Source organism: Dendrobium catenatum, unplaced genomic scaffold, assembly GCF_001605985.2.
Source record: "Dendrobium catenatum unplaced genomic scaffold, ASM160598v2 fragScaff_scaffold_1559, whole genome shotgun sequence".
NCBI classification, from domain to species: Eukaryota; Viridiplantae; Streptophyta; class Magnoliopsida; order Asparagales; family Orchidaceae; genus Dendrobium; species Dendrobium catenatum.
In genome coordinates this window covers 28097-49537 of record NW_021320021.1, presented here as the reverse complement: position 1 = coordinate 49537, position 21441 = coordinate 28097, and the positions used below count along the sequence as shown (strand labels likewise).

The following is a 21441-nucleotide window of genomic DNA, read 5'->3' as shown; positions in this document are numbered from 1 at the left end:
TCTGCTTTTTCCTCATAGCCTATGTCCTTGAAACCAAATACCAACTTTAAGATCCTATTCCACCTAACCTCCTAACTCTCTTCTACTCAAACAGTTCCTTCAGTATCCTTCAAGTACTCGTCTCCACCCTGGGGATGAGGACCCTCGGGGGGCTGGGGAGGCTCCCGCTCCCGCTCCCGTTCCTGATCTTTTTCCTCTCCACCAGCACTCACCATTTGATCAGTTGATAGAGAGGTTTGATCGATGGGAGACCCGCTTTGACGCTTATGTTGCTGCATAGGAGCAGCAACATTCTGAGGATATTGCACGCTACGAGCAGCACCGCACAGAGGACTTAGCCCGGTTTGACAGCTACATTACTCACCAGCAGCTGCAGTATGACCAGGACATTGCCTGGTTCAATGCTCAGTTTACTTTACTTGCCAGCTACTTTCAACAGCCACCTCCACATCTAATGATCAGGGTCCCTCGCTTCTCTAGTCTTTGTTTTCTATTTTTTATTTTCTGTAGTTTGTCTTATAGTTTATTCTATTTTCTGTTGTGTTATTCTTTTTTATGTGTGTCTAGGACCCTCTTTTGTGATGACAAAAGGGGGACTAGGATATGGTAGGAAAAGTTGACGTGCTTGTAACTTTGAAATTTTAAATGAATTGCTATTTTTTCTGAGTTTTTCCTACCTGTGTTTGTCATCATCAAAAAGGGGGAGATTTTTGCAAATCTATTTTCATAACTTATGTTTTGATGATTGAAAAATACTATTGATTCTCATGGACTGCCTGTTACTTCTAACTTTTCAGGAATCAAAGATCGGACGAACAAACGAAGCCAGTTCAAGATTGCGTAGGTTTAGGGTTGAGTCAGTCTGTACTTTATTTTTTTCTCTTCTTGAGTCTACTTGTAATGTTCAAAGTGACTGATGCTAAGTAACCCTACACACACACTTGAGAGACTTAGAATTTCTGTTTTTACCTACATCGGCGAGGACGATATTTTCATCATCCTGGATGATCAGGCTTAAAACAGAAAATCTGAATAAGGATTCTTAATTAAGGTAGCCGTCATTAACAGATTGTCCTGGACAATATGTGTATTGACCAAGACGATAAGCTCAAAATAAAAAGAAGTTTCCGCCATAGACAATTAAGGTATTCCGTATTTTTTAATAATCGGCTTGGATGATATTCATAAATTATGCCTTAATTGATCAGGAAATCAATGGAGTAATTAAGGATGATTGATACGATCATATCGTCTTGGACGATCGCAGGATCGTCCAGGACGATCTATTCAAAAACCTTAGTTACTTCTGGATGATTGGGATCAGACAGCTCGAATTCAGGGCGATGCTCTGGACGATTTTCCTCTGATTTGAACTGATTGGCCGGGATGATATTGAGATTGGCCTGGACGATCAAGCCAAATTTCAATCATCCAGTTTGCATTCAGGGCGATGCTCTGGCCGATCTTCTGAGATTTGTACTGATTGGCCAGGACGATGTCCATATCGGTCTGGACGATATTGTTGGCAACTTGTAATTAATGAGCTCCTTTGAAGCTCTTCTATTTAAGAGCTCTTGTTCAACATTTTGAATAATCTTTTGCTGCTTCCTTGACCTGAGAAGGCCTAGAGGAGAGAAAGAGAGAGAGGGAAAGAGAGAGGATCTTGTGAGGGGGAGCTTGTGAGGGGATTCACAAGGGTTGCTTCAAGGATTGCTCTTCTTCTTCTTCGTCTAGAGTTTCTCATCCGTGGAAGGGTCGGTAGAGGTAAGGAGTCAGCATCTGGTTGTGGTTCTCTGCCAGCTTCAGGAGGAAGTAAAAGGAGATAGGTTCTCTGCCTTGCCGGGGTGGCAAAAAGGAGGTTCTTTGTAATGGCTTCTCTGCCTAGCTGTGGGGGCTAAAGGAGAGTCACAAGTGTAGTGCAATACTCGGAGGGCGCCTCTAGGGAGTGGACGTAGGTCAAGTTGACCGAACCACTATAAATTTCTGTGTTCTTGTTTCTTGCTTCCGCACTTTAATTTTTGCATTTATTTCTCTCGTGGTGTGATTTTGGTTTATGTGATTTTCTTTCTTTGTGAAATTTTTTTTTTAAAATACCAATTCACCCCCCCTCTTGGTTAGCTTGGGCCAATTCTATAGGGCTTAACATCCCTAACGAACTTTCACAATCATGCCCTGTCTGATCAGTTTTGGATCTTAGCCATGTAAGAGAAATTAAACTAATTTATTAAGAATGATGTTTGAGAGCTTGCAGAAAGTCCAAAGGGATAAAGTAAAGTTTGAATCAAATGGGTCTTTGAGAATAAGATGAATGATTCTGGTGTGGTGCTTAGAAATAAGGTGAGATTGGTGGTTAAGGGGTACAACCAAATATAAGGGATTGATTTTGAGGAAACCTTTGCCCCTGTAGCTAGATTGTAAGCTATTAGAGTGCTTCTAGCTTTTGCATATTATAAGTGATTTAAGCTTTTCTAAATGGATGTCAAGAGTACCTTTTTAAATGGGATAATAAAAGAGGATGTCTTTGTAGAGCAACCCCAAGGTTTTTAGAGTTCCCAATTTCTAAATTATGTTTATAAATTAAAAAAGGTCTTATATGGATTAAAATATGCACCAAAGCTTGGTATGAGAGGCTTAGCACATTCCTATAAGAGAGGGAGTTTTTAAGGGGATCATAGATACCACTCTTTTTTGAGAAAATTAGGAGGTGAATTACTTATTATTTAGATATATTTTGATGATATACTTTTTGAATCTTCTAATAAAAAACTATATGATAATTTTTCTAACACAATAAGTAAGAAATTTGAGATGAGTATGATTGGAGAGTTGTCCTACTTTTTGGGGTTTAGCATAAGACAATTAGATGATGAAACCTTTATAAATCAATCAAAGTATATTAAGGACATCTTGAAGAAATATAAAATAGATAAAGCCAAGCCTTGAATACTCCCATGACCTCTCATGTTTAGTTGGAAAAGGACTCAAATAGAAAATCTATTAATCAAAAGAAGTATAGAGGAATGATTGAATCACTGCTTTACATAAATGCTAGCTGACCTAATATAGTGTTTAGTGTTTGCTTTTATGCTAGATTTCAAGATGATCATAAAGAATCTCACCTAATTGCAGTTAAGAGAATCTTTATATATCTCTTTGGGATCGAAAACTTAAGAATTTAGTATCCTAGGCACAACACTTCTTTTGAGATTAATGGATATTCTGATTCTGATTTTATAGGTTGTAGGGTGGATAGAAAGAGCACTTATGGGACTTGCATATTCATAGGACAATATTTAGTCTTATGGTCCAGTAGAAAACAAAATTCTGTTGTACTTTTCACTGCTGAAGCTGAGTACATTACCTTAGGAAGTTGTGTGGCCCAAGTCCTTTGGTTGAATCAACAAATTCTGGATTTTGGATTACCTGTAGACATAATTTCAATCCATTGTGACAACACTACTATTATCTGCATATCCTATCCAACATTCAAGGACCAAGCATATTGGCATAAGGCATCACTTTATTAGAGACAATGTAACCAAAGGAGATATTAAGTTACACCATATGGTAACTGAGAATTAACTGACTAATATCTTTACTAAACCACTGGCCTTTGATACATTCAACATCTTGAGGATCAGCTTAGATGTAATTGACATAAATGCATGAACTTGATATTTACTAAATTTTGAATTTTATGTTCTGTTATTTGTTATTGTTTTTCTACTCTTTCTTTTATTTCATACTTTTTTGTTTTACTTTTTATTTGTTATTATTTTTCGTATTTTCATTTATGTTGTTTTAGTTTTCTTTCCTTTTCTTTTTCTTTTATCTTTTGGTCACTTTTAAAATTATATTTTATGCCTTTTTTATTTTTGAAAATTTGTAGTCAATGTTTGACATCCCTAAATCAGTTAAAGGGAGAAACACCGTTAATTGTTTCCTTTTCTTTAACTTTTTATAGTGGTATAATTTTCTTTTTTAAATAATCATCTATCTCAAATTAACAAATGGACTTTATGATTGAGATCTTTTCTTTTTGGCTATAGTAATCTATCTTATATAAATAATGTTCAAATTCCTTAAATTACTTTCAAGCTTTTATAATCTTGTCGTTATATTTATCAAAAGAATTTTATTCTGCTTTGTGGTTTACTCTTCCCTATATTAGAGGGTGAGTTTCTCTTCTCTAATATCTAGAAAATATTCTCATAATTGAGAGTATTTAAAAGTTTCAAAAGGGATCTAACTTGCAAAAATGACAAGAAGCATAAAATGAGCCCAAACAGAAGAAAAACTGCAAAGTTGCACAATGACCGCAAAAAAATTGAAAGATGCACAAAGTTTATTAAAAATCAAAAGATGTGCAAAGGGTATTAATCTTTTGACAAGAGGCATAAAATGAGACCACAATAAAGCAAGCTTCCTTCTCTTTCAAACATTTAAATTTTAAAAGAATTCATGTGTCACTTTATATTTTTAAAGTCTTGATTTTGAATTTCATGATTGTGACTATTTACTTTGATATATTATTCTATAAGATATTTTTCTAGAACCATGTTTTGAACGGATCTCTTTTTCATCCAATTGATTTCTCTGAGTTAGATCTTTATTTTCAAAAGATGGTTTGCCTTGTAAGAAGTCCGAGCTAGGGCTAACAGGATAGGTTGTCTTACCATTTTTTGGATTTTGATGATGTTAACTCATTGATTCTTACAAATTTTTAATTTAATCAGTTTGAAAATTTATCATATTCATACTTTGATTAAAAAATATATCATTTTCATTCTTTTTATTATTTTTCTATTATTTTTGCTATTTTATCTTTATTTTTTATTTTTTTTTCTTATTTTTGGACTTTCTCTGATCATTTCTCTCCATCCAGAAAATTTTCAATTTTTAATCTCATCATCCTGGACAATATCTTCGCACCAACCTTCATCTTCCATCTAATGGCTGATATGACTTTTCTTTTTAGGATCATCCTAGATGATCCATTATCGCCTCGGATGATCTGATCGTATTCTGCTTCAATTATTTGTTATCGGCCTGGACGATCTTCTTTGTTTTAGATGATCTTCTATAATTCTAATCAATTATTGGCAGTTGTCCTGAATGATCCACCTGTTCGTTCTAGATAATCTACATGGCAAAGCTAATACATATTTTAAATTTGGTCGGTATGATCCGTTATTATTGATTGTCTTGGATGATCTACCTAATCGTCCTATACGTTATGATTTTTTAATGGTTATTCGGCATGACTCCTCAGGATGATCACTTGTATAGTCGTCCTAGATGATGTCTGGTCTTCCTAGACGATATAACCGCTTTTTTGACGAATCGTCCTGTACGCAATAATTTTGCCTGATCATCTTGGACAATTTTGTGATCATCTAGGACGATCTAACCATTTCTTTATAAACAACCACTTTCAAATGGTTTTATCGACACAAATCCTTTTATTCCTTTTTGCTCTCACTCATTCTCTAATTTTCTTATTCATGGTGGGTGACAAGCAATCCAGAATGCTTGCTGGAAGTTCTTCAAGGGCCATTATTGACCCTCATTTTATTGAGGCGGCTGACCAAGCCACCTACCTACGCTACAAGATAGCTGGGATCACCTTGTCCATGACTATCAATTCATATATTCTTACTTACCCTATCCTTGATCTTTTTATGCACACCTCCCTCACTTTCATCCTTACCCTCGCCTTCCCCTTCAATTTTGAGCTTCTCTTTAAATTTTTTGTAAGCCTTAGAATCAACTCTTCTTATATTGTAGTTTAATCTTACGTCAACAAACGCGTAGTTGAAATCACTTATCAGGAATGTCACGAGCTCCTTCAATTGTCTGCTACTAGAGACAAAGTTCACATCTTGTCTCAAGACCCTGATTATGACTTGGTTTCGGCATATCACCTATTGCAAAACACTTTTATCTCCTATTATGATGGGGCGTCCAGCACCTTAGTCAAGGATACTAGGATACCCAACATGTACTTCTTACCTCTGTTATTCCCAAACTTAATGATCATATCCACATCACTCCTCTCCTTTTGATCACCACCTTCAACATTATGACCCATAGAGAATTCAATGCTGTTGAACTTCTTTTATGTTATATTGATCATCTCACAAGCATTAGGGATCCAAGGCATAGAAGGAAGCCCAACCTGGCCTTAGGACACATCATAGCCTATGTCCTAGAAACTAAGTTCAACTTTTAATATCTAGACCCAGCTAACTTTCAACCTGCCTTTTATACCAATAGCTCCTTCCACGTTCTTCATAGTACTTGTCTCCACCCAGAGCATGAGGAAGATGAGGGAGCTAAGGAGGAAGCTGCTCCTACACCTTCTACGATTTGCCATCACTCATAACCTAATCCGTTTATGGATCAATTTGACCAGTGAGAGGCTAGATTCAACTCTTATATTGCTGTGTAGGAGCAACAACATGAGGAGGATGTCGCTAAATTTGATGCTTGTTGATTTTGTATAGGCTGTTAAACCTAAGCTATTGTCTCAAGGCTAACCAAGGGGGAGTGAATTGGTAATTTAAAAAATTATCTTAGATTTTTGCTAGAAAATCATTTTAATTAATTTCTAAAAATGATTATCTTTTTTAAAAAGCTTTTTAACCACAACAACAAAATTATAGAAAATAAATACGAAAAATAAAAGACACATATTTATAGTGGTTCAGTCAAACATGGTCAACATCCACTCCCTAAAGACTCACTCTTCAGGTATTACACTATAACTAAAGTGACTCTCTTTTTGTCCTGACAGTAAGACAGAGAAGCCTTTATTAATCATCTCTTCCACCAATCCCCGGTGCGGCAGAGAACCGTCATCTATTTACACTCTCCAATTATCGATAGAGAACTGTCATCCTTTCATACCCTCCAAGTGTCAACAGAGTACCGTCATCTATTCATACCTTCCAAATGTCGGCAGAGTACTGGATCTTCTTCAATGATCTTCTTAAGAGCAACTAGAAAGAAGAAAGGAAGAGTGATCACCAAAAACACAAAGAGACCCTTACCTTTGAGTAACCTTGTGAATCATTCACACTTCACTTATAAGAAATCTCTCTCAAACACTCTCTCACACTCTTTCTTTCACTTGCCCTTGAAAAATCACAAAGAATAACACTTTTTATGTCATCTTTAAAGGACCTTTTATATGAAAGATAGAAAAATCATCCAATAAATTAAAATTTTCAATTTTGAGCGTGTATGATCTTACAGTACAATCGTATGTTCGTACGTATGAACAGTTAAAAAACTAAGTTCATTTAGATGAAAAGGGACCCATCCAATTTATACTCTAGATGGCGTACGTACGATGACGACATCATATGCTATGATCCATTCAAAAAATTTTCAAGTTCGTATGGATGAAAATGAACCCGCCCAATTCATACTCTAGACAACATACGTATGATGACGACTAAGTACGGTACAAATAGTTCAAAAAAACTTTGAATTTGTCAGGATGAAAAGGGACCTCACATTTTCATACTTTGGATGGCCTACGTACGAAGGAAGCTTTGTATAGTATGATCTGTACTTAGAAAAATTTTCTACCTTTAGTTTATTTATCTGTTCAAAGCGAAAAATAACTGAACAAATCGTCCCTTATGAAATGCCTTCATACAGTTCAATCAGTTTAAAAAATTATAAGTTTAAATACTCCCCTAGTATATGTGTGTGTACAATTACTCAATTACAATCACACTTACTTAGACTCAATAAAATTATGCATACTTAATTTACAATAATCCCTAATCAGATTTGATTTGAATTCCTCAATATTTTGGAGTATAATTTTCTTAAAATATTAGTACACACAAATAACAAAATAATACTTCCAAAATATGTTAGGAGAAATTGTAATCAAAATAATAATATTTAGGAATCATAAAAAATATACATGTTGTAAGAATATCAACAATCGAAAAACTAAGTTGCAACTATCTCAACAATCTCTCCCTTTTTAATGATGACAAAATAATTATTGTTTGAATTAATACGTATATCCTAAATTTCTTCTTAGCTTCCCTTAAAAGAATAAACAAGTGAATACAAGAAAATTCCGTAAAGATCACACATAATTAATTTTTTTTTTAATTTTTAAAACACAAACACAAGAAACACAAGGTATAAAACAAAAAAACAAAAACAACACAACACACAACAAAAAAAATATTACTTCCCCTTTTGACAACAATAAAAAGGGAATAAGAACGATGAAATGAAAAGATGTCAAATGAGAAACCATAATAATTGATCTTGAAAGAGATTGAAATATAATTGAAATAATAAAGTTAATTAAATAATATCAAAAAGAAAAATTAAAAAGGTTTAAATTAAAGAACAACTAGATAAAAAAAAATTATCAAGGTTATGAAACATTCCAGACAATTAGTATGGAGAATTATTGCAACTGTGCAGAAATGAAGATTAGTCATTTTTAATTTTCAATAAAAATATAATTAAAAATTAGATTAATTTGAATTAAAGATTAAATGATGGAGGAAAGAACATATTCAATTGGTGACATTCCACATCTTTTTAAATATTTGTGGCGCACTTTGTGCATTTTTTGTTTGGATTAATTTTATGTCTCTTTTTATTTTACGAACCAGTGTGCATTCTTTTAATTTTTGTACACACTGTACATTTTTTTTATATCCTTTGTTCCTTTTTTATTTGGTCTTTCCAAAACCAATAATCTAAAAAATCAAATCTCTCTAATTACAAAAATATATATTTTGAAAAAAGAAATATAAAAAATAATAAGACATCAAAATTGTAATAATAATATTCAAATATATTTTGCATAAAAAACATAAGACTGATATCCTTAACTTGATCTAGTTATACGTTAACTTAAATTTTTGAAAAATTAAATTTCATAATGAAATTAAATTTATAATGTAAGTTAATTTATAACACTTTTTATATCAATTGAGACAGGCTTTTCATATAGGTAAACTCACATTTCAAACAAAGAACAAGAGCAACTAAAACAAAACATTATATTTTTATTGATATCAAAATGATTGGATATATTTAAGTCATGATATCAATAAACATTACTCCTCAAATATCAAAATAAAAACACAAATCTAAACAACAAAATAAGTACTACAGAAGGAAATAAACACTGACATCATCAACACATAACAAAAGAACTGGCAATGACAACTATAAAGCAATACAACTAAAACTCTGAAGGTCCCTGGTTTGGAGGAGGAGCCTGGTTGAAGACTGAGAAATAACTATTCATTATAGCTATATTTGTATTCACCGAGTCAAACAGACCTCGGATCCACCCATGTCTTATTGGTACTGAGCATCCTGCTAGTTTAAGTGAGTCAGAATTTGATCAAAATGTTGATCAAAGTGACTCTCCATATGATCAAAATGCTGGACCATCTCCTGAAAGTTAGGTCCCTGAACAAGTGCAGGTGCTCCCCTTTCTCCCTCGGTATCTTCATTAGAATTCTCATTTCTCCCAAAAAGTGACCAAAAAGAGGCAATAATGAAGTATATTGGCATTTCAATGGGAATATTAGGATGAACTATGTTGTATTTCTTCTCTAAGATATAGGCCACTAAATAGAGCAATATTTTTCTTTCTCCTATAAGAAGGAAAACCAATCTTAAAAAGGTTATGAATGTAATCTAGAATGAGTCTGGCTTCATCAATTGGTTGTCCAGTCATGATCAAATAAGTTATAGTGGACAAAAAAGGAGTCATGTTTATGCGATCATCAACTTTAGGATTTATTGAGGTTCTTAAAACATGCTGGATAATCCTAGCATTTTGATTTAAAGTTTAGACTCTAGCCAAATGAACAACTTGAGTAACTTATCTAAGAGTTTTGTTTATTTCAGACCAATCATAGTCAGATTTAGAAGTCATAATGTGTGTTCTAGTCCCTTGAGTCCTTAGGCATAAAAAGGTTCCTAGATCTTCCTTAGTAATTTCTACCCATTGAATTTTAACAAATGAAGTAATCCTACTCTCATCCTCACTAAAACTTATATTTGCTAAGAAGTAGTGAAAGGTCTCTTTATGATAAACAAGGATCAAAGTCAAAATAAAGGAGAACTTGGTTGAAGCAAATAGAGGCATCACTTGAAAGTGGATATCATCTTGAATCAGTAGTCTAGAGGGAGTCATTTAGAAGCTATAAACCTGAAGAAGGAATCCTCGTTATTTCTAGACAGAAATTTGTCGTCCCTACACCTGGAAGATGAACCCTTAGAAACTCTACCACGCTTGCTAGAACTGGTCATTCCTAGGTTAAGAAGGATTCAAGGAGGAAGTTGAAGTGAATGAAAATGAATTCTAAAGCCCTCCTATTTAAAGAAAAATGGTACAGTATGAAAATGGATTCGTATGTATGATCTAGGGATCGCACGGGACAAAAATTTTTTTGTATGGACGAATGATAACGTCCAAAATGAAATAACTTTTTATAATCACACAACTTATGAAGCATCCTTTTGCACAGACTTTTTGACCATATGATTATACAGACAAGAAGGTGTTCGTCCAAGATAATTAGTTATTTAAGATTGTTTTAATGACAATTAGGTTTATCCCCCATAGAGAATGACACATAGTTTGTACAAATGAAATAAAATTTCATTCGTACGATAAATTATAAAAAATTGATTCTACTCGAAAAATCATCTACATGCGTACATATGAAATTATACAGATCGTACGGGATGATGATGACATCGTACAATATAATATATATAAGAAATCCTTTTTTTTGCATTCAACTCCAAAATAATAGACATGCTACAGAATTCATACAGTGCAAAAATAATTTCGTATGGTACGAATATAACACTTTGAAAATTCAGCATGAAAAACTAGAAACAAAACTTTTGATATGTGATTCATGTCCAAATCAAACAAAACATAAAAAATAAAACCAAAATTTTAAAATACACACAAAAAAAAAACATTAACAAGCAAAAAGAGTAAAATTAAATTAAAGCATACATAATAATATTATCAAGTTTACAGAAGAATTTATCTAAGAATTAAGATCAATCACACCTACCCTTATTCTTAATATACTAAAAGTATCAAAGGCTGGTGGTTTTGTCAAAATGACTGCAAGTTTATTTTCAGTTGAAAATGATTCAATTTAATTTCTCCTTTAGATACATGATCCCTAATGAAATGATGCCTTATATCTATATGTTTAGTTATAGAATATTGAATAGATTTTTTTGAAATGCAAATGGCACTAGTGTTATCACAATAAATTAGAATAGTGCCTATCGTAAACTCTAAATCAATTAACTATTATTTCAACCAAAGAACTTATGCCACACAACTTCCTAAGATAATATATTTAGCTTTAGTAGTAGATAGGGCTATGAAATTCTATTTTCTATTGGACCAAGAAACTAAGAAATTTCTTATAAATTAATAAGTTCCAGATGTACTATTTTGATCAAACCTTCATTCTACAAAGCCTGAATTTGAATATCTAATAATTTCAAATACAGAGCTGTACTTAGGATATTAAATCCCTAAGTTCTGAGTTTCCAAGAGACCTCAAAATCTTTTTTACAGCTATCAAATGTGATTCTTTTGGATCTCATTTAAATCTAGTACACAAATAAAAACTAAACATAATATATGGTCTGCTAGCTATCAAATAAAGAAAAGATCTAATAATTCATCTAAATTTCTTTTGATCAATAGATTTTTTCTTTGGGTCCTTATCCAACTAAATTGAGGAACTCATAGGTGTACTAACTAATTTAGCATTATCCATTTTATACTTCTTGAGGATGTCTTTAACATACTTTAACTGACTAAGAAATATTTTCTCCTCAGTTTACTTAATGCTAAAACCAAGAAAATAACTAAGATCTCTTGTTAGGCTCATCTCAAATTCATTGCTCATCAGTTTGAAAAATTTATCACAAAAATTTTTATTAAAAGATTCAAAAATGATATCATAAACATAAATTTTAATAATGAGTATATCATCTCCCAATTTCTTCAAAAAAAAGTGGTGTCCACACTTCTTTTTTCAAAAGATCTCTCTAATAGAAAATTTCTTAATCTCTCATACCAAACTCTAGGTGCTTGTTTCAATCCATATAATATATTTTTTAATTTAAAAACATGATTAGGAAATTTTGAATTTTCAAAACCTAGAGGTTATTCAACATAAACATCCTCTTGAATCACCCCATTTAAAAATATACTTTTAATATCCATTTGATACATTTAAATCTTCTAAAACCTGCAAAGGATAACAAAACTCTAATTGCTTCAAGTCTCACTACAAGGGCAAAAGTCTCCTCAAAATCAATCCTTTCAATTTGATTATACCTCTTAGCCACTAATCTAGCCTTATTTCTAATAATAACTCCTGAGTCATTCATTTTTTTTAAATATCCACTTAGTTCCAACTATACTTAGATCATTTGACCTTGCAATTAATTCCCAAACATCATTCCTCACAAACTGATTTAATTCTTCTTGCATTGCCAAAATCTAAAATTTATTTGAAAGTGCTTGATTTATATTTGTGGGTTTTATTATTGAAATAAAAGTAGAATGATTGACTTCTTTGCTAAGTCCATGCCTAGTCCTAACATCCTCACCGGGTTCACCTAAAATCAATTCCTTAGGGTAATTTTTTAAAAAATTCAAATCTCTAGGCATAGGGTTTTCTTATTCCAAATTTTTATTTAAATCAATCATGTTAATCCTTTAGGACTTATTTTTTATATCATCCTCTTCCAAACTTGGCTCTTTCAAAATGTCATACTCATCGAATACAATATGTGTTATCTCCTCAACTACTAAAGTTCTTTTGTTAAATACTCTATATAATTTCTCAATATTAGAGTATCCAAGAAAAATTCTTTCATCTGATTTTGGATCAAATTTTTCTAAAGAAGATTTTCCATTATTATTTATGAACACTTTACATCAAAAAATATGCAAATATGACAAGTTAATTGTTCTCCCTTTAATAAGCTCATAGGGTGTTTTATTCAATTTAGACCTTATGTTCTTCCTATTTAGAACATAACATGTATTACTAACAGCTTCAACCCAAAAATATTTATGAAGTGAATATTCTGCCAACATAGCTTTAACAACTTTAATTAATATTTTATTCTTTCTTTTGACAACTCCATTCATTTGAGGGGTCTTAGGTGTAAAAATTTATGATATAATCCAAATTGTTTACAAAAATCTTCAATTTTTTCATTTTTAAATTTACCTCCATGATCACTTTAAATTGTTAAAATTTGACACCCTAGTTTCCTCTTAATTCAAGTTAAAAAATCTCTAAATTCCTTAAATAATTCATTCTTATGAAATAAAAATTTAACCCATGTGAATCTTGAGAAATCATTAACTATCACAAATCTTTATACCTTCTCACCTAGACTTACAGTGCTAACCAGTCCAAAAAGATCCATATGAATAATCTCCAATGGTTTGCTAGTTCTAAGATCCTTATTAGAATCAAATGAGGACTTTACCTATTTTTCTAATTGACATACATCACAAAGATGATTCTTAGTAAAGTCTAGTTTTGGTATACCATGAACCAATTCCTTTTGAGTAATTTTCCTATGGTTTTTCATGCTAGCATGACAAAGTCTCTTATGCCATAACCATGATTCATCAGAAATTATTTTTAAGAAAAAAGTATTAGGAGTTTTAATACAATTTAAATATGGCATATAAATATTTTTTACCCTGGTTCCATATAAAAAATAATTTACATTTAGGCTTAATATACAGCTAGTGGGAAAAAAATTAACTATACCCTTTGTCATATAGTTGGCTGATACTTAACAAATTATGCTTTAATCATTCTACAAGCAAAATATTTTCTATAAAAAATTATTCAGGTTTCTAATCATACATGTGCCAACTACTTTCCTAGTGTTATTATCTCTAGTGTAACCTTGCTTCCATTCCTGACTTCCAACGATATGAATTGTATAATACTCTTTCATGTCCCCCCTTTTTGTTAGTCATCAATTTAATTAAATATTAATTATGTAATTCATTCTCAATACAGGAATAAACACTGAGGCCCGTATTATTGATGGGGGTATTATTCCTTCTCCACCTAAAGCTCCAGATATGGCACCCAAGCCACCTTGTGCTGAGACTATCAAGCCTTCGTGTAGATGTGCCGGCTCCCAGCATACTTCATCTTCTTGGATGTCCGTAGACATTTACACTTTACTCGGACACTCCGATAAGAGTTCACATAGATCAAAGAGATCACACTTTATTGGCTACAATATGCTGGACCCTCTAGGCGACTTCTCTTTTCTAGTATACCCTTATGAGCCTTTCTATCCTGAGGAGTCTTTTGAGAGCCGATGCAATCTTACTTTTAGAGTATTTTGGGATACCGTCGTATGCACCAGCAACCTCAGACTTGGTACCTATGAGATTTTCCTTCTTTCCAGAGTGCCCCCCGACTGACATTACGGGCCCTTCTTCTGTTCATACTTGTTACTCTATTGACTCTATGAGCCCTCCAATAGGTATACATTTATCTTAAGTTAATTCATTTTGATGCATTATAATCTTATCTGCCATTATATTGATTGCTTGTGATTTCTTTTATAGTGCATGAGGGGGCCAATTCTACTTCAAAGATCCCATGCCATATCCCCTACCATAAGTTTTAAGGAGTGTTGATAGGTGTAACTACACTGCAGAGCTCTTGAGGGATCTTATTTTGAGCATTTATCTAAGATCTATAGAGTCTTGGATCGAGTTTATTTCTTTTGTTGACTGGCTCCTTGGGTTGCTTGCCAATTATGGCGGTGAGTACTATTGAGCTACTTTTTTAGGAGTCAATGTGTCATGAGGTGGAGTCCTACATCCAGAGATTGAGGTCCCTTTCTATTTTACAGACCAAATCTACACTTTCAAAGCTGGAGGAGAGGGTTACTAGATGATGGGAGATGGTTGACGACATCCACGATAGGTTTGGCAGTAGTGCAGCGACCTTGAGGAGGCATCATCAGAGCTCTTTAAGCATGTCCCAGGAGTTTCATAGGCTGACAACCCTCATGAAGAACCTTTAGAGAGATGTTAGGCATGTGATGTCGTAGAGGTTTTACTTATGGGAGAGGAGAGACCGATGAAACCACCTCACCAGGAGGGAGTATTAGCACTACCAAGCTTTACACTAAGAGATGGTGGTAGCTGACTCTTTGCTGACCTGAGCTGTGGAGGAGCTTCAGACTGCTCAGTTAGAGTTCCAAATTTTGGTTGAGGCTATTAGACATATAAAGAGTTTACAAGCTTTCCTCTTCTAACATGTCCTTGTCTTTTTATTTTCTTGTGACACTATAGGAAAAATAGCTATTACCGGCGATTCCAACCGGCGGTTCATGGATCGCCGGTGTTACCGGCGGTTTAGCCGGCGGTTTAACCTCCGTCTGTTAACGGCGGTCTGCCGGTGTTTTTTATACATAAAACCACCGGTATTAACGGCAGTCACAAAACCGTCGGCAAACCGCCGGCTTCAAATATTCACTGGCAGTTTAGCGGCGGTCCGGACCGCCGTTGATAAGTAATGTTGTACCGGCGGTTTGGACTGCCGGAAAATCGCTGGTTAGTGCCCTAAAACGACCAAACCCGCAACTCACATTTCATTCTTTCTCGTTCTTTCTCTCTCGATTCCCTCGCCTCCGCTCCCCTTTGCTCGTCCGACCGCGACCGACAAACGTTCTACGACCGGCCGCCGACGAGACTTATCCAACCGCCGACCCAAATCCGACCGGCACTCCGACGTCCGACCTCGCTGACCCAGTCCGACCCCAAACCGCCGGCCGACTTCAAGTTTTCAACCCTAGATTTTTATTTTAAGGTATATTTTATGTTTTTTCTTTGATTCCTTTTTCTCAGTAGACATAAGCAAGTGTTAGAGTTATTTTGGATGAATTTAGATACTCTAAATGTTGTTAATAATTTAGTAAGTATAGATTTTTTAGGGTAGATCGAAGATAGAAATAATTTTTTTATTAGATTAAATAAAGATTTGACGCTTATAATAGGACATAGCGGAGAAAAATATCATGCAATGTGGAATAATACTAGTTGTTGTTGAACTTATGCATAAATAAGTAAAATCAATAAAATTGAAATAAAAATAATTTATTATATTCAGCAAAAAGAAAAATTGAAAAAATGAATTGCAATTGAATTTCTTTTTGATTACTTACCTCTCAAATTAGCATCGATAAAGTTTTGAGGCTGCGTCCAATGAGCCGTAGAAATTATATGTTGAAAACGAGGTTACATTGCCAAACCTTACAGCTAGGAAGTAGCTTTCCACAACAGGCCATTCCCTTTGCAAAACAACTTACCACCAGCTAGATTATTATTTTTGCACCACTAAAACATTATAACAATATATAATATATGGCTCGGAATTAATTATCCTCATATCAGGTCAAAATAAAAAGTAATGTTTGTAACTCTCTATAATATGTACCTTGTAATTTCCTTGAGCTCTCTTGTGCTAAATGCTTTGGGTCATGTTGAAGTCTCAAATGAAAATCTCAAGCAAGATTGGGTCCACATCAAGCTCCTTTCATGTTTGCAAGCCATGCTCGATGGAACGCATGAGATTGAAGCTTATGAATTTCTATGTGCAAAGAAAGCCTCCAAGCTTAGGGCTATGAGTTTTGCAAGCATTGGGATTGTTGAAGCAAATTTCGATCTCATACAATTCATTTAGATGCTTCAGTGCAAGTTTCATTTGCTTTCATCACTATCGATCTTCTCCCATAGATAGAAATGAAGTTTCATTATAGACTAATAGTCCTTTTTTGATCAACTTGAAAAACACAAGGCTTTGATATAGCATCAACAATTCAAGTTTAACCTTCAACTCCCCTCTCTAGTCTTGATCAACGTAGAAGAATCAGCACAAACAAAAGCATACAGATTGTTATTTCCTAATAAATATTTTCATAACTTATGTAGGTGGACGTTTGCTTCACGTCCAAATGACTATCCCAAGAGAGAGATATTGGATGTTATACACAGATTGTTGCAACAGCGTCGACAAAGGGATTGACAGTGAATTTTAATAGAGGAGAGTTGAAACTTTTCATTCAAGTTGCATCTCAACTGCTTCCTTATCAGTTTGATAAGATGTTTAGAATTGCCAATGTTCGAAATCATAAAAGATCTATGCATTCTCAAGCCCGATGATGTGAAGCTTGATTTATATCGTAGGGGATTTCCTTCCAAACTAATTGATTTGGACATCACATGGCGAGTACGACGCCATAAGAGATGGTCATACCATTCTCTACAACTTATGAAACATTTGATGAAGATCAAATGAGTAGTACCCTATGAAACCTTATTTTTGATGTAGCAGATCATAATTTAAGTTCTGATGTGGAAGAGCCACCAAATGCAGAGACACAAAAATTCTTTGATTATTACATTCAGCTCAAAAGCCAATTTGGGAAGGTTGCAGTACAGATTCGAAATATTCCATGTAGTGAGGATGCTAGGTAGTAAAAATTGAGTATATATTCCCCGTGAGTGTTTTAATGACGTTATTGTCTTATGAAGGAACATAATCCAGCTGGCAATTTAATTCCCTCAGACTTGACCGAACAAAGAAATTAGTACCAAGATGGGTCTTCACGGCTACAAGATTTGATTGTTATAGAATGATGTATGTTATACTATAAAGATGATGCAGTAGAAGTTGTTTGTCGCACCTGCAATGCTCCTCGTTAAGCAAAACTCGGGAAAACAACGTCATCCAAAGAAAGATGTGCCATATTTCCGTTTGTTTTATTTACCAATCATTCCAAGACTTCAGCGGCTCTATGCATCAATGAGGTTCAGCAGGGCATATGAGTACATAAGGAGAAAATAGCAAAAAAAGTGATGTTCTTTCTCATCCATCAGATGCTAAAGCATGTAAACATTTTGATCGAGTGCATCCTAATTTTGATGCCTGAAATCCCGCAACATAAGATTGGATTATGTACTGATGGTTTTACTCCTATAAGTCAAACAGCTACACTATATTTCTTATTGGCCAGTTATATTAACACCATACAACCTTCCACCAGAGATGTGTATGATACTCCGTTCATATCTTAACTCTGATATACCTGGACCACATAATCGAAAAGCAAAGATTGATATTCTTTGCACCATTAATTATGACCTCAAATTATTATGGGAAGAAGGAGTGCTCACATATGACATATCAACAAAATAAAATTTTCTCCTTCAAGCTGCTTTACTGTGACTATCGGTGATTTTTCAGCTTATGGTATGTTGTCTGGTTGGAGCAGCAGGGAAATTAGCATGTCCTTACTGCATGAGAGAACAGTAAAGCTTTCACATTAAAACATGGAGGGAAAATATACTGGTTTGATTGTCATCGTATGTTTCTAAGGCTAATCATCAGTTCCGAAGAAATAAGGAAGCATTATTAAAAACAGAATTGAGCGATCACTCCTCCACCCAGATTAAGTGGTATGATATACTACAGAGACTTTCCAACATTCCAACAATTATTGATTATCCAATGCTATCCGAATCTAAATATTCGGCGTTATGGCTGTCAACATAATTGGATTAAAAAAAAGTATTTTCAGACCAATACCTTATTGGAGAACTAATTTGATAAGCAAATAACTTGTATGTTATGCACATTGAGAAGAATTTCTGGATAATATTTTTAATACAATTATGGACGTTAAAGGCAAGAGAGTAAGATAATGTCAAAGCAAGGAATGGACATTAAAGAGTTTGTCAGAGAAAAATCTGGAGTTAGTAACAACAACTGACGGAAAACAATGAAGCCAAAAGCTCCTTACTCTTTCACGTGTAGAGCAAAAAAGAATGATATCAGTGGTTTAAAGGTTTAAAGATGCCTGATGGCTATGGATCAAATATAAAGCCGATTGTGTGACTTGAAATCTACAGGTTATTTGGACTCAAAAGTCATGATTGTCACATAATTATGGAGGTTCTTCTTTCCGATATAGTCTGTATGTTACCCGATTACATATAATCCATTGATTGAGCTTAGCATTTTCTTCAAAGATTTTGTTCATCTAACTAAGTGAAAAATGCTTTACGGAGGTACGAGGATAACATACCAATCATCCTATACAAAATTAGAGAAGATATTTCCCCGGTTTTTTTTGATTTCTATGGAACACTCTTCCAGTCCATCTACCTTACAAGCTAGAGTTGGTGGACCTGTACAATATCGTTGGATGTATCCTTTCCAAAAGTAAATGGTAGCTTAAGATTTTATTTAATTCTTCAATATTTTTGAATTAATAGAGATAACATATTTTTATTAACTTCACGATGATTGTAATGATTAATAGATATCTGAACAAGTTGAAGAAATATATAAGAATAAACGACGACCAGAAGGATCGATATGTGAAGCATATTTGTCTCAAGAAATAACTCACTTTTGCTCCCTAATATTTCGAGCCACATGTAGAGTACAAGAACAAAAATTGGTCGTAACATGGACTTCGATGTAGAAGAACATTCACATGCTACACTATTCAGTATTTAGAAGGCAAGGAAAGCCTAGTGGCAATGTGTTGAAAGATATCTCAACGATTTAGAAATAAATACAGCGGGAATTGTGTGTATTACATACTGAACTGGAAGAAGTTGAGCCAATATTAGAGTAAGTTTCTAACATAATTTACATAATTAATTAGTAATGTTTATTTAAAATACTAAAGTATTATTTGTCACCAGGTATTTCGTAAGCAATTTGCCTTTGACAGATTCAGGGATATTGAAAAAGCTGTGCAAATGAATTTTCCAACTTGGTTCAGATCATATGTGAGCACAGTTTTTTTTTAAAATTTAAATATTATTTATTATAAAAAATACTAAATATTGAATATTTTTTTAGGTACAAAATCTGATAACAAATGTTTCGATAAATGTTGCAAGCATTAGCTGGGTCAATGCGAAAAGTTAAAACTTGGCCAATATATATAGTGAATGGTTCAAATTTCATACCAAATCGTGGGAGTGAAGGAAGAAAAACTGAAAATTGTGGAGTATGTGTATGAGGGAACACTCATGAAGAAGATGTGAATTATTATGGTATTCTGAATGAGGTCCTTGACTTGGAGTACCCAGGCGAAGATGAGAATTTTGTATGCTTATTTAACTGTCAATGGTATGATCCAGTACAGAATAGAGGCACAAGGGTTCATCCTGCATATGGTTTAGTAGATGTTAAACATAGTAGAAGATACAGAAAGTTTGATCCATTTGTGTTAGCAAGTCAAGCTATTCAAGTTTATTTCAGCAAATATCCCAGTGGTCGTAGAGACAAACAAGATTGGCTAGCTGTTATAAAAACAAAAGCACGGGGAATAATTGATCAACAATACATTGTAGCAACTACACATCAAGAGGATGAGATGTCAAGTTGTATGCCTGTTGAAATTGAGGAGATGACAACTACAACCTCTACTATTGAAATGGAGTTAGAAGATGTGAATAGTTCAACTAGTTCAGGCGAAGAAGAGAACGAGGATGAAAGTGAAGATACCCTTGAGAGTGATGAAAATAGTTTTGATGATTCTGATTAGTTTTTGTAATTTAGAATTGTAGAATTTTAATGTTTTGTAATATTTAAACTTCTTAGAAATGAAATTGTTATTTACCAGCTTGTATTTTATTAACTGCTTTATTAATTGCTTCTCGTAATTTATTACCTGCTTCATTAACTGCTTTATTAAAGGAACCGGCGGTTAACCGGCGGAGGGCGGCAATTTTAAAAACAAACGACGACTGAATATACCGCCGGGGAACCATCGGTAAATAGACCTCCGGTGAGCCGTCGGTCAAATAACCGGCGGCTTGACGGCCGAAAAATCGTCAGTCCAAATTCCGGTTGAAACTGGCGGTCCAAACCGCCGGCAAACCGCTGGCTTCATAAACCGCTGGTAAAAAATCGCCGGTGAAAGTTTCCTACGCGACTTTTTCCGGCGGCCCAAGAACCGTCGTAAAGCCGTCGGTAGTCTAAAAAACCGTCGGTTAAAATAGGATAACCGCCGGAAAAAACCGCCGGATTTCGGCATTTTTCATGTAGTGTGAATTGTACCTTGTGGTGCCTGTGAAAGTTTATTAGGGATGTTAAGCCCTATATAACTAGCCCAAGGCTAAATAAAGAGAGTGGTGAATCAGTAAAGAAGAAACTTTAAGTAAAGTACAAACCAAAATCACCACAAAAAAATGAGAAAATTAAATGTGGAAGCAAATAATAAGAAAGAACACACCAGATTTATAGTGGTTCGGTCAAACCTTGACCTACGTCCACTCCTTGGAGGCACCATCCAAGTATTGCACTA

The 21441-nt window shown here is 34.0% G+C and overlaps 1 protein-coding gene across 1 annotated transcript in view; it reads right to left on the bottom strand.

The window, feature by feature from the left end:
- Positions 1-20905, bottom strand: part of LOC110096740 — a 48297-nt gene extending 27392 nt beyond the window's left edge. The window contains exon 1 of the mRNA XM_028700631.1: positions 20806-20905. Within this exon, the coding sequence (XP_028556464.1) occupies positions 20806-20905 (100 nt within the window). The remainder of the gene's footprint in view (positions 1-20805) is intronic.
- Positions 20906-21441: the final 536 nt, after the last annotated feature.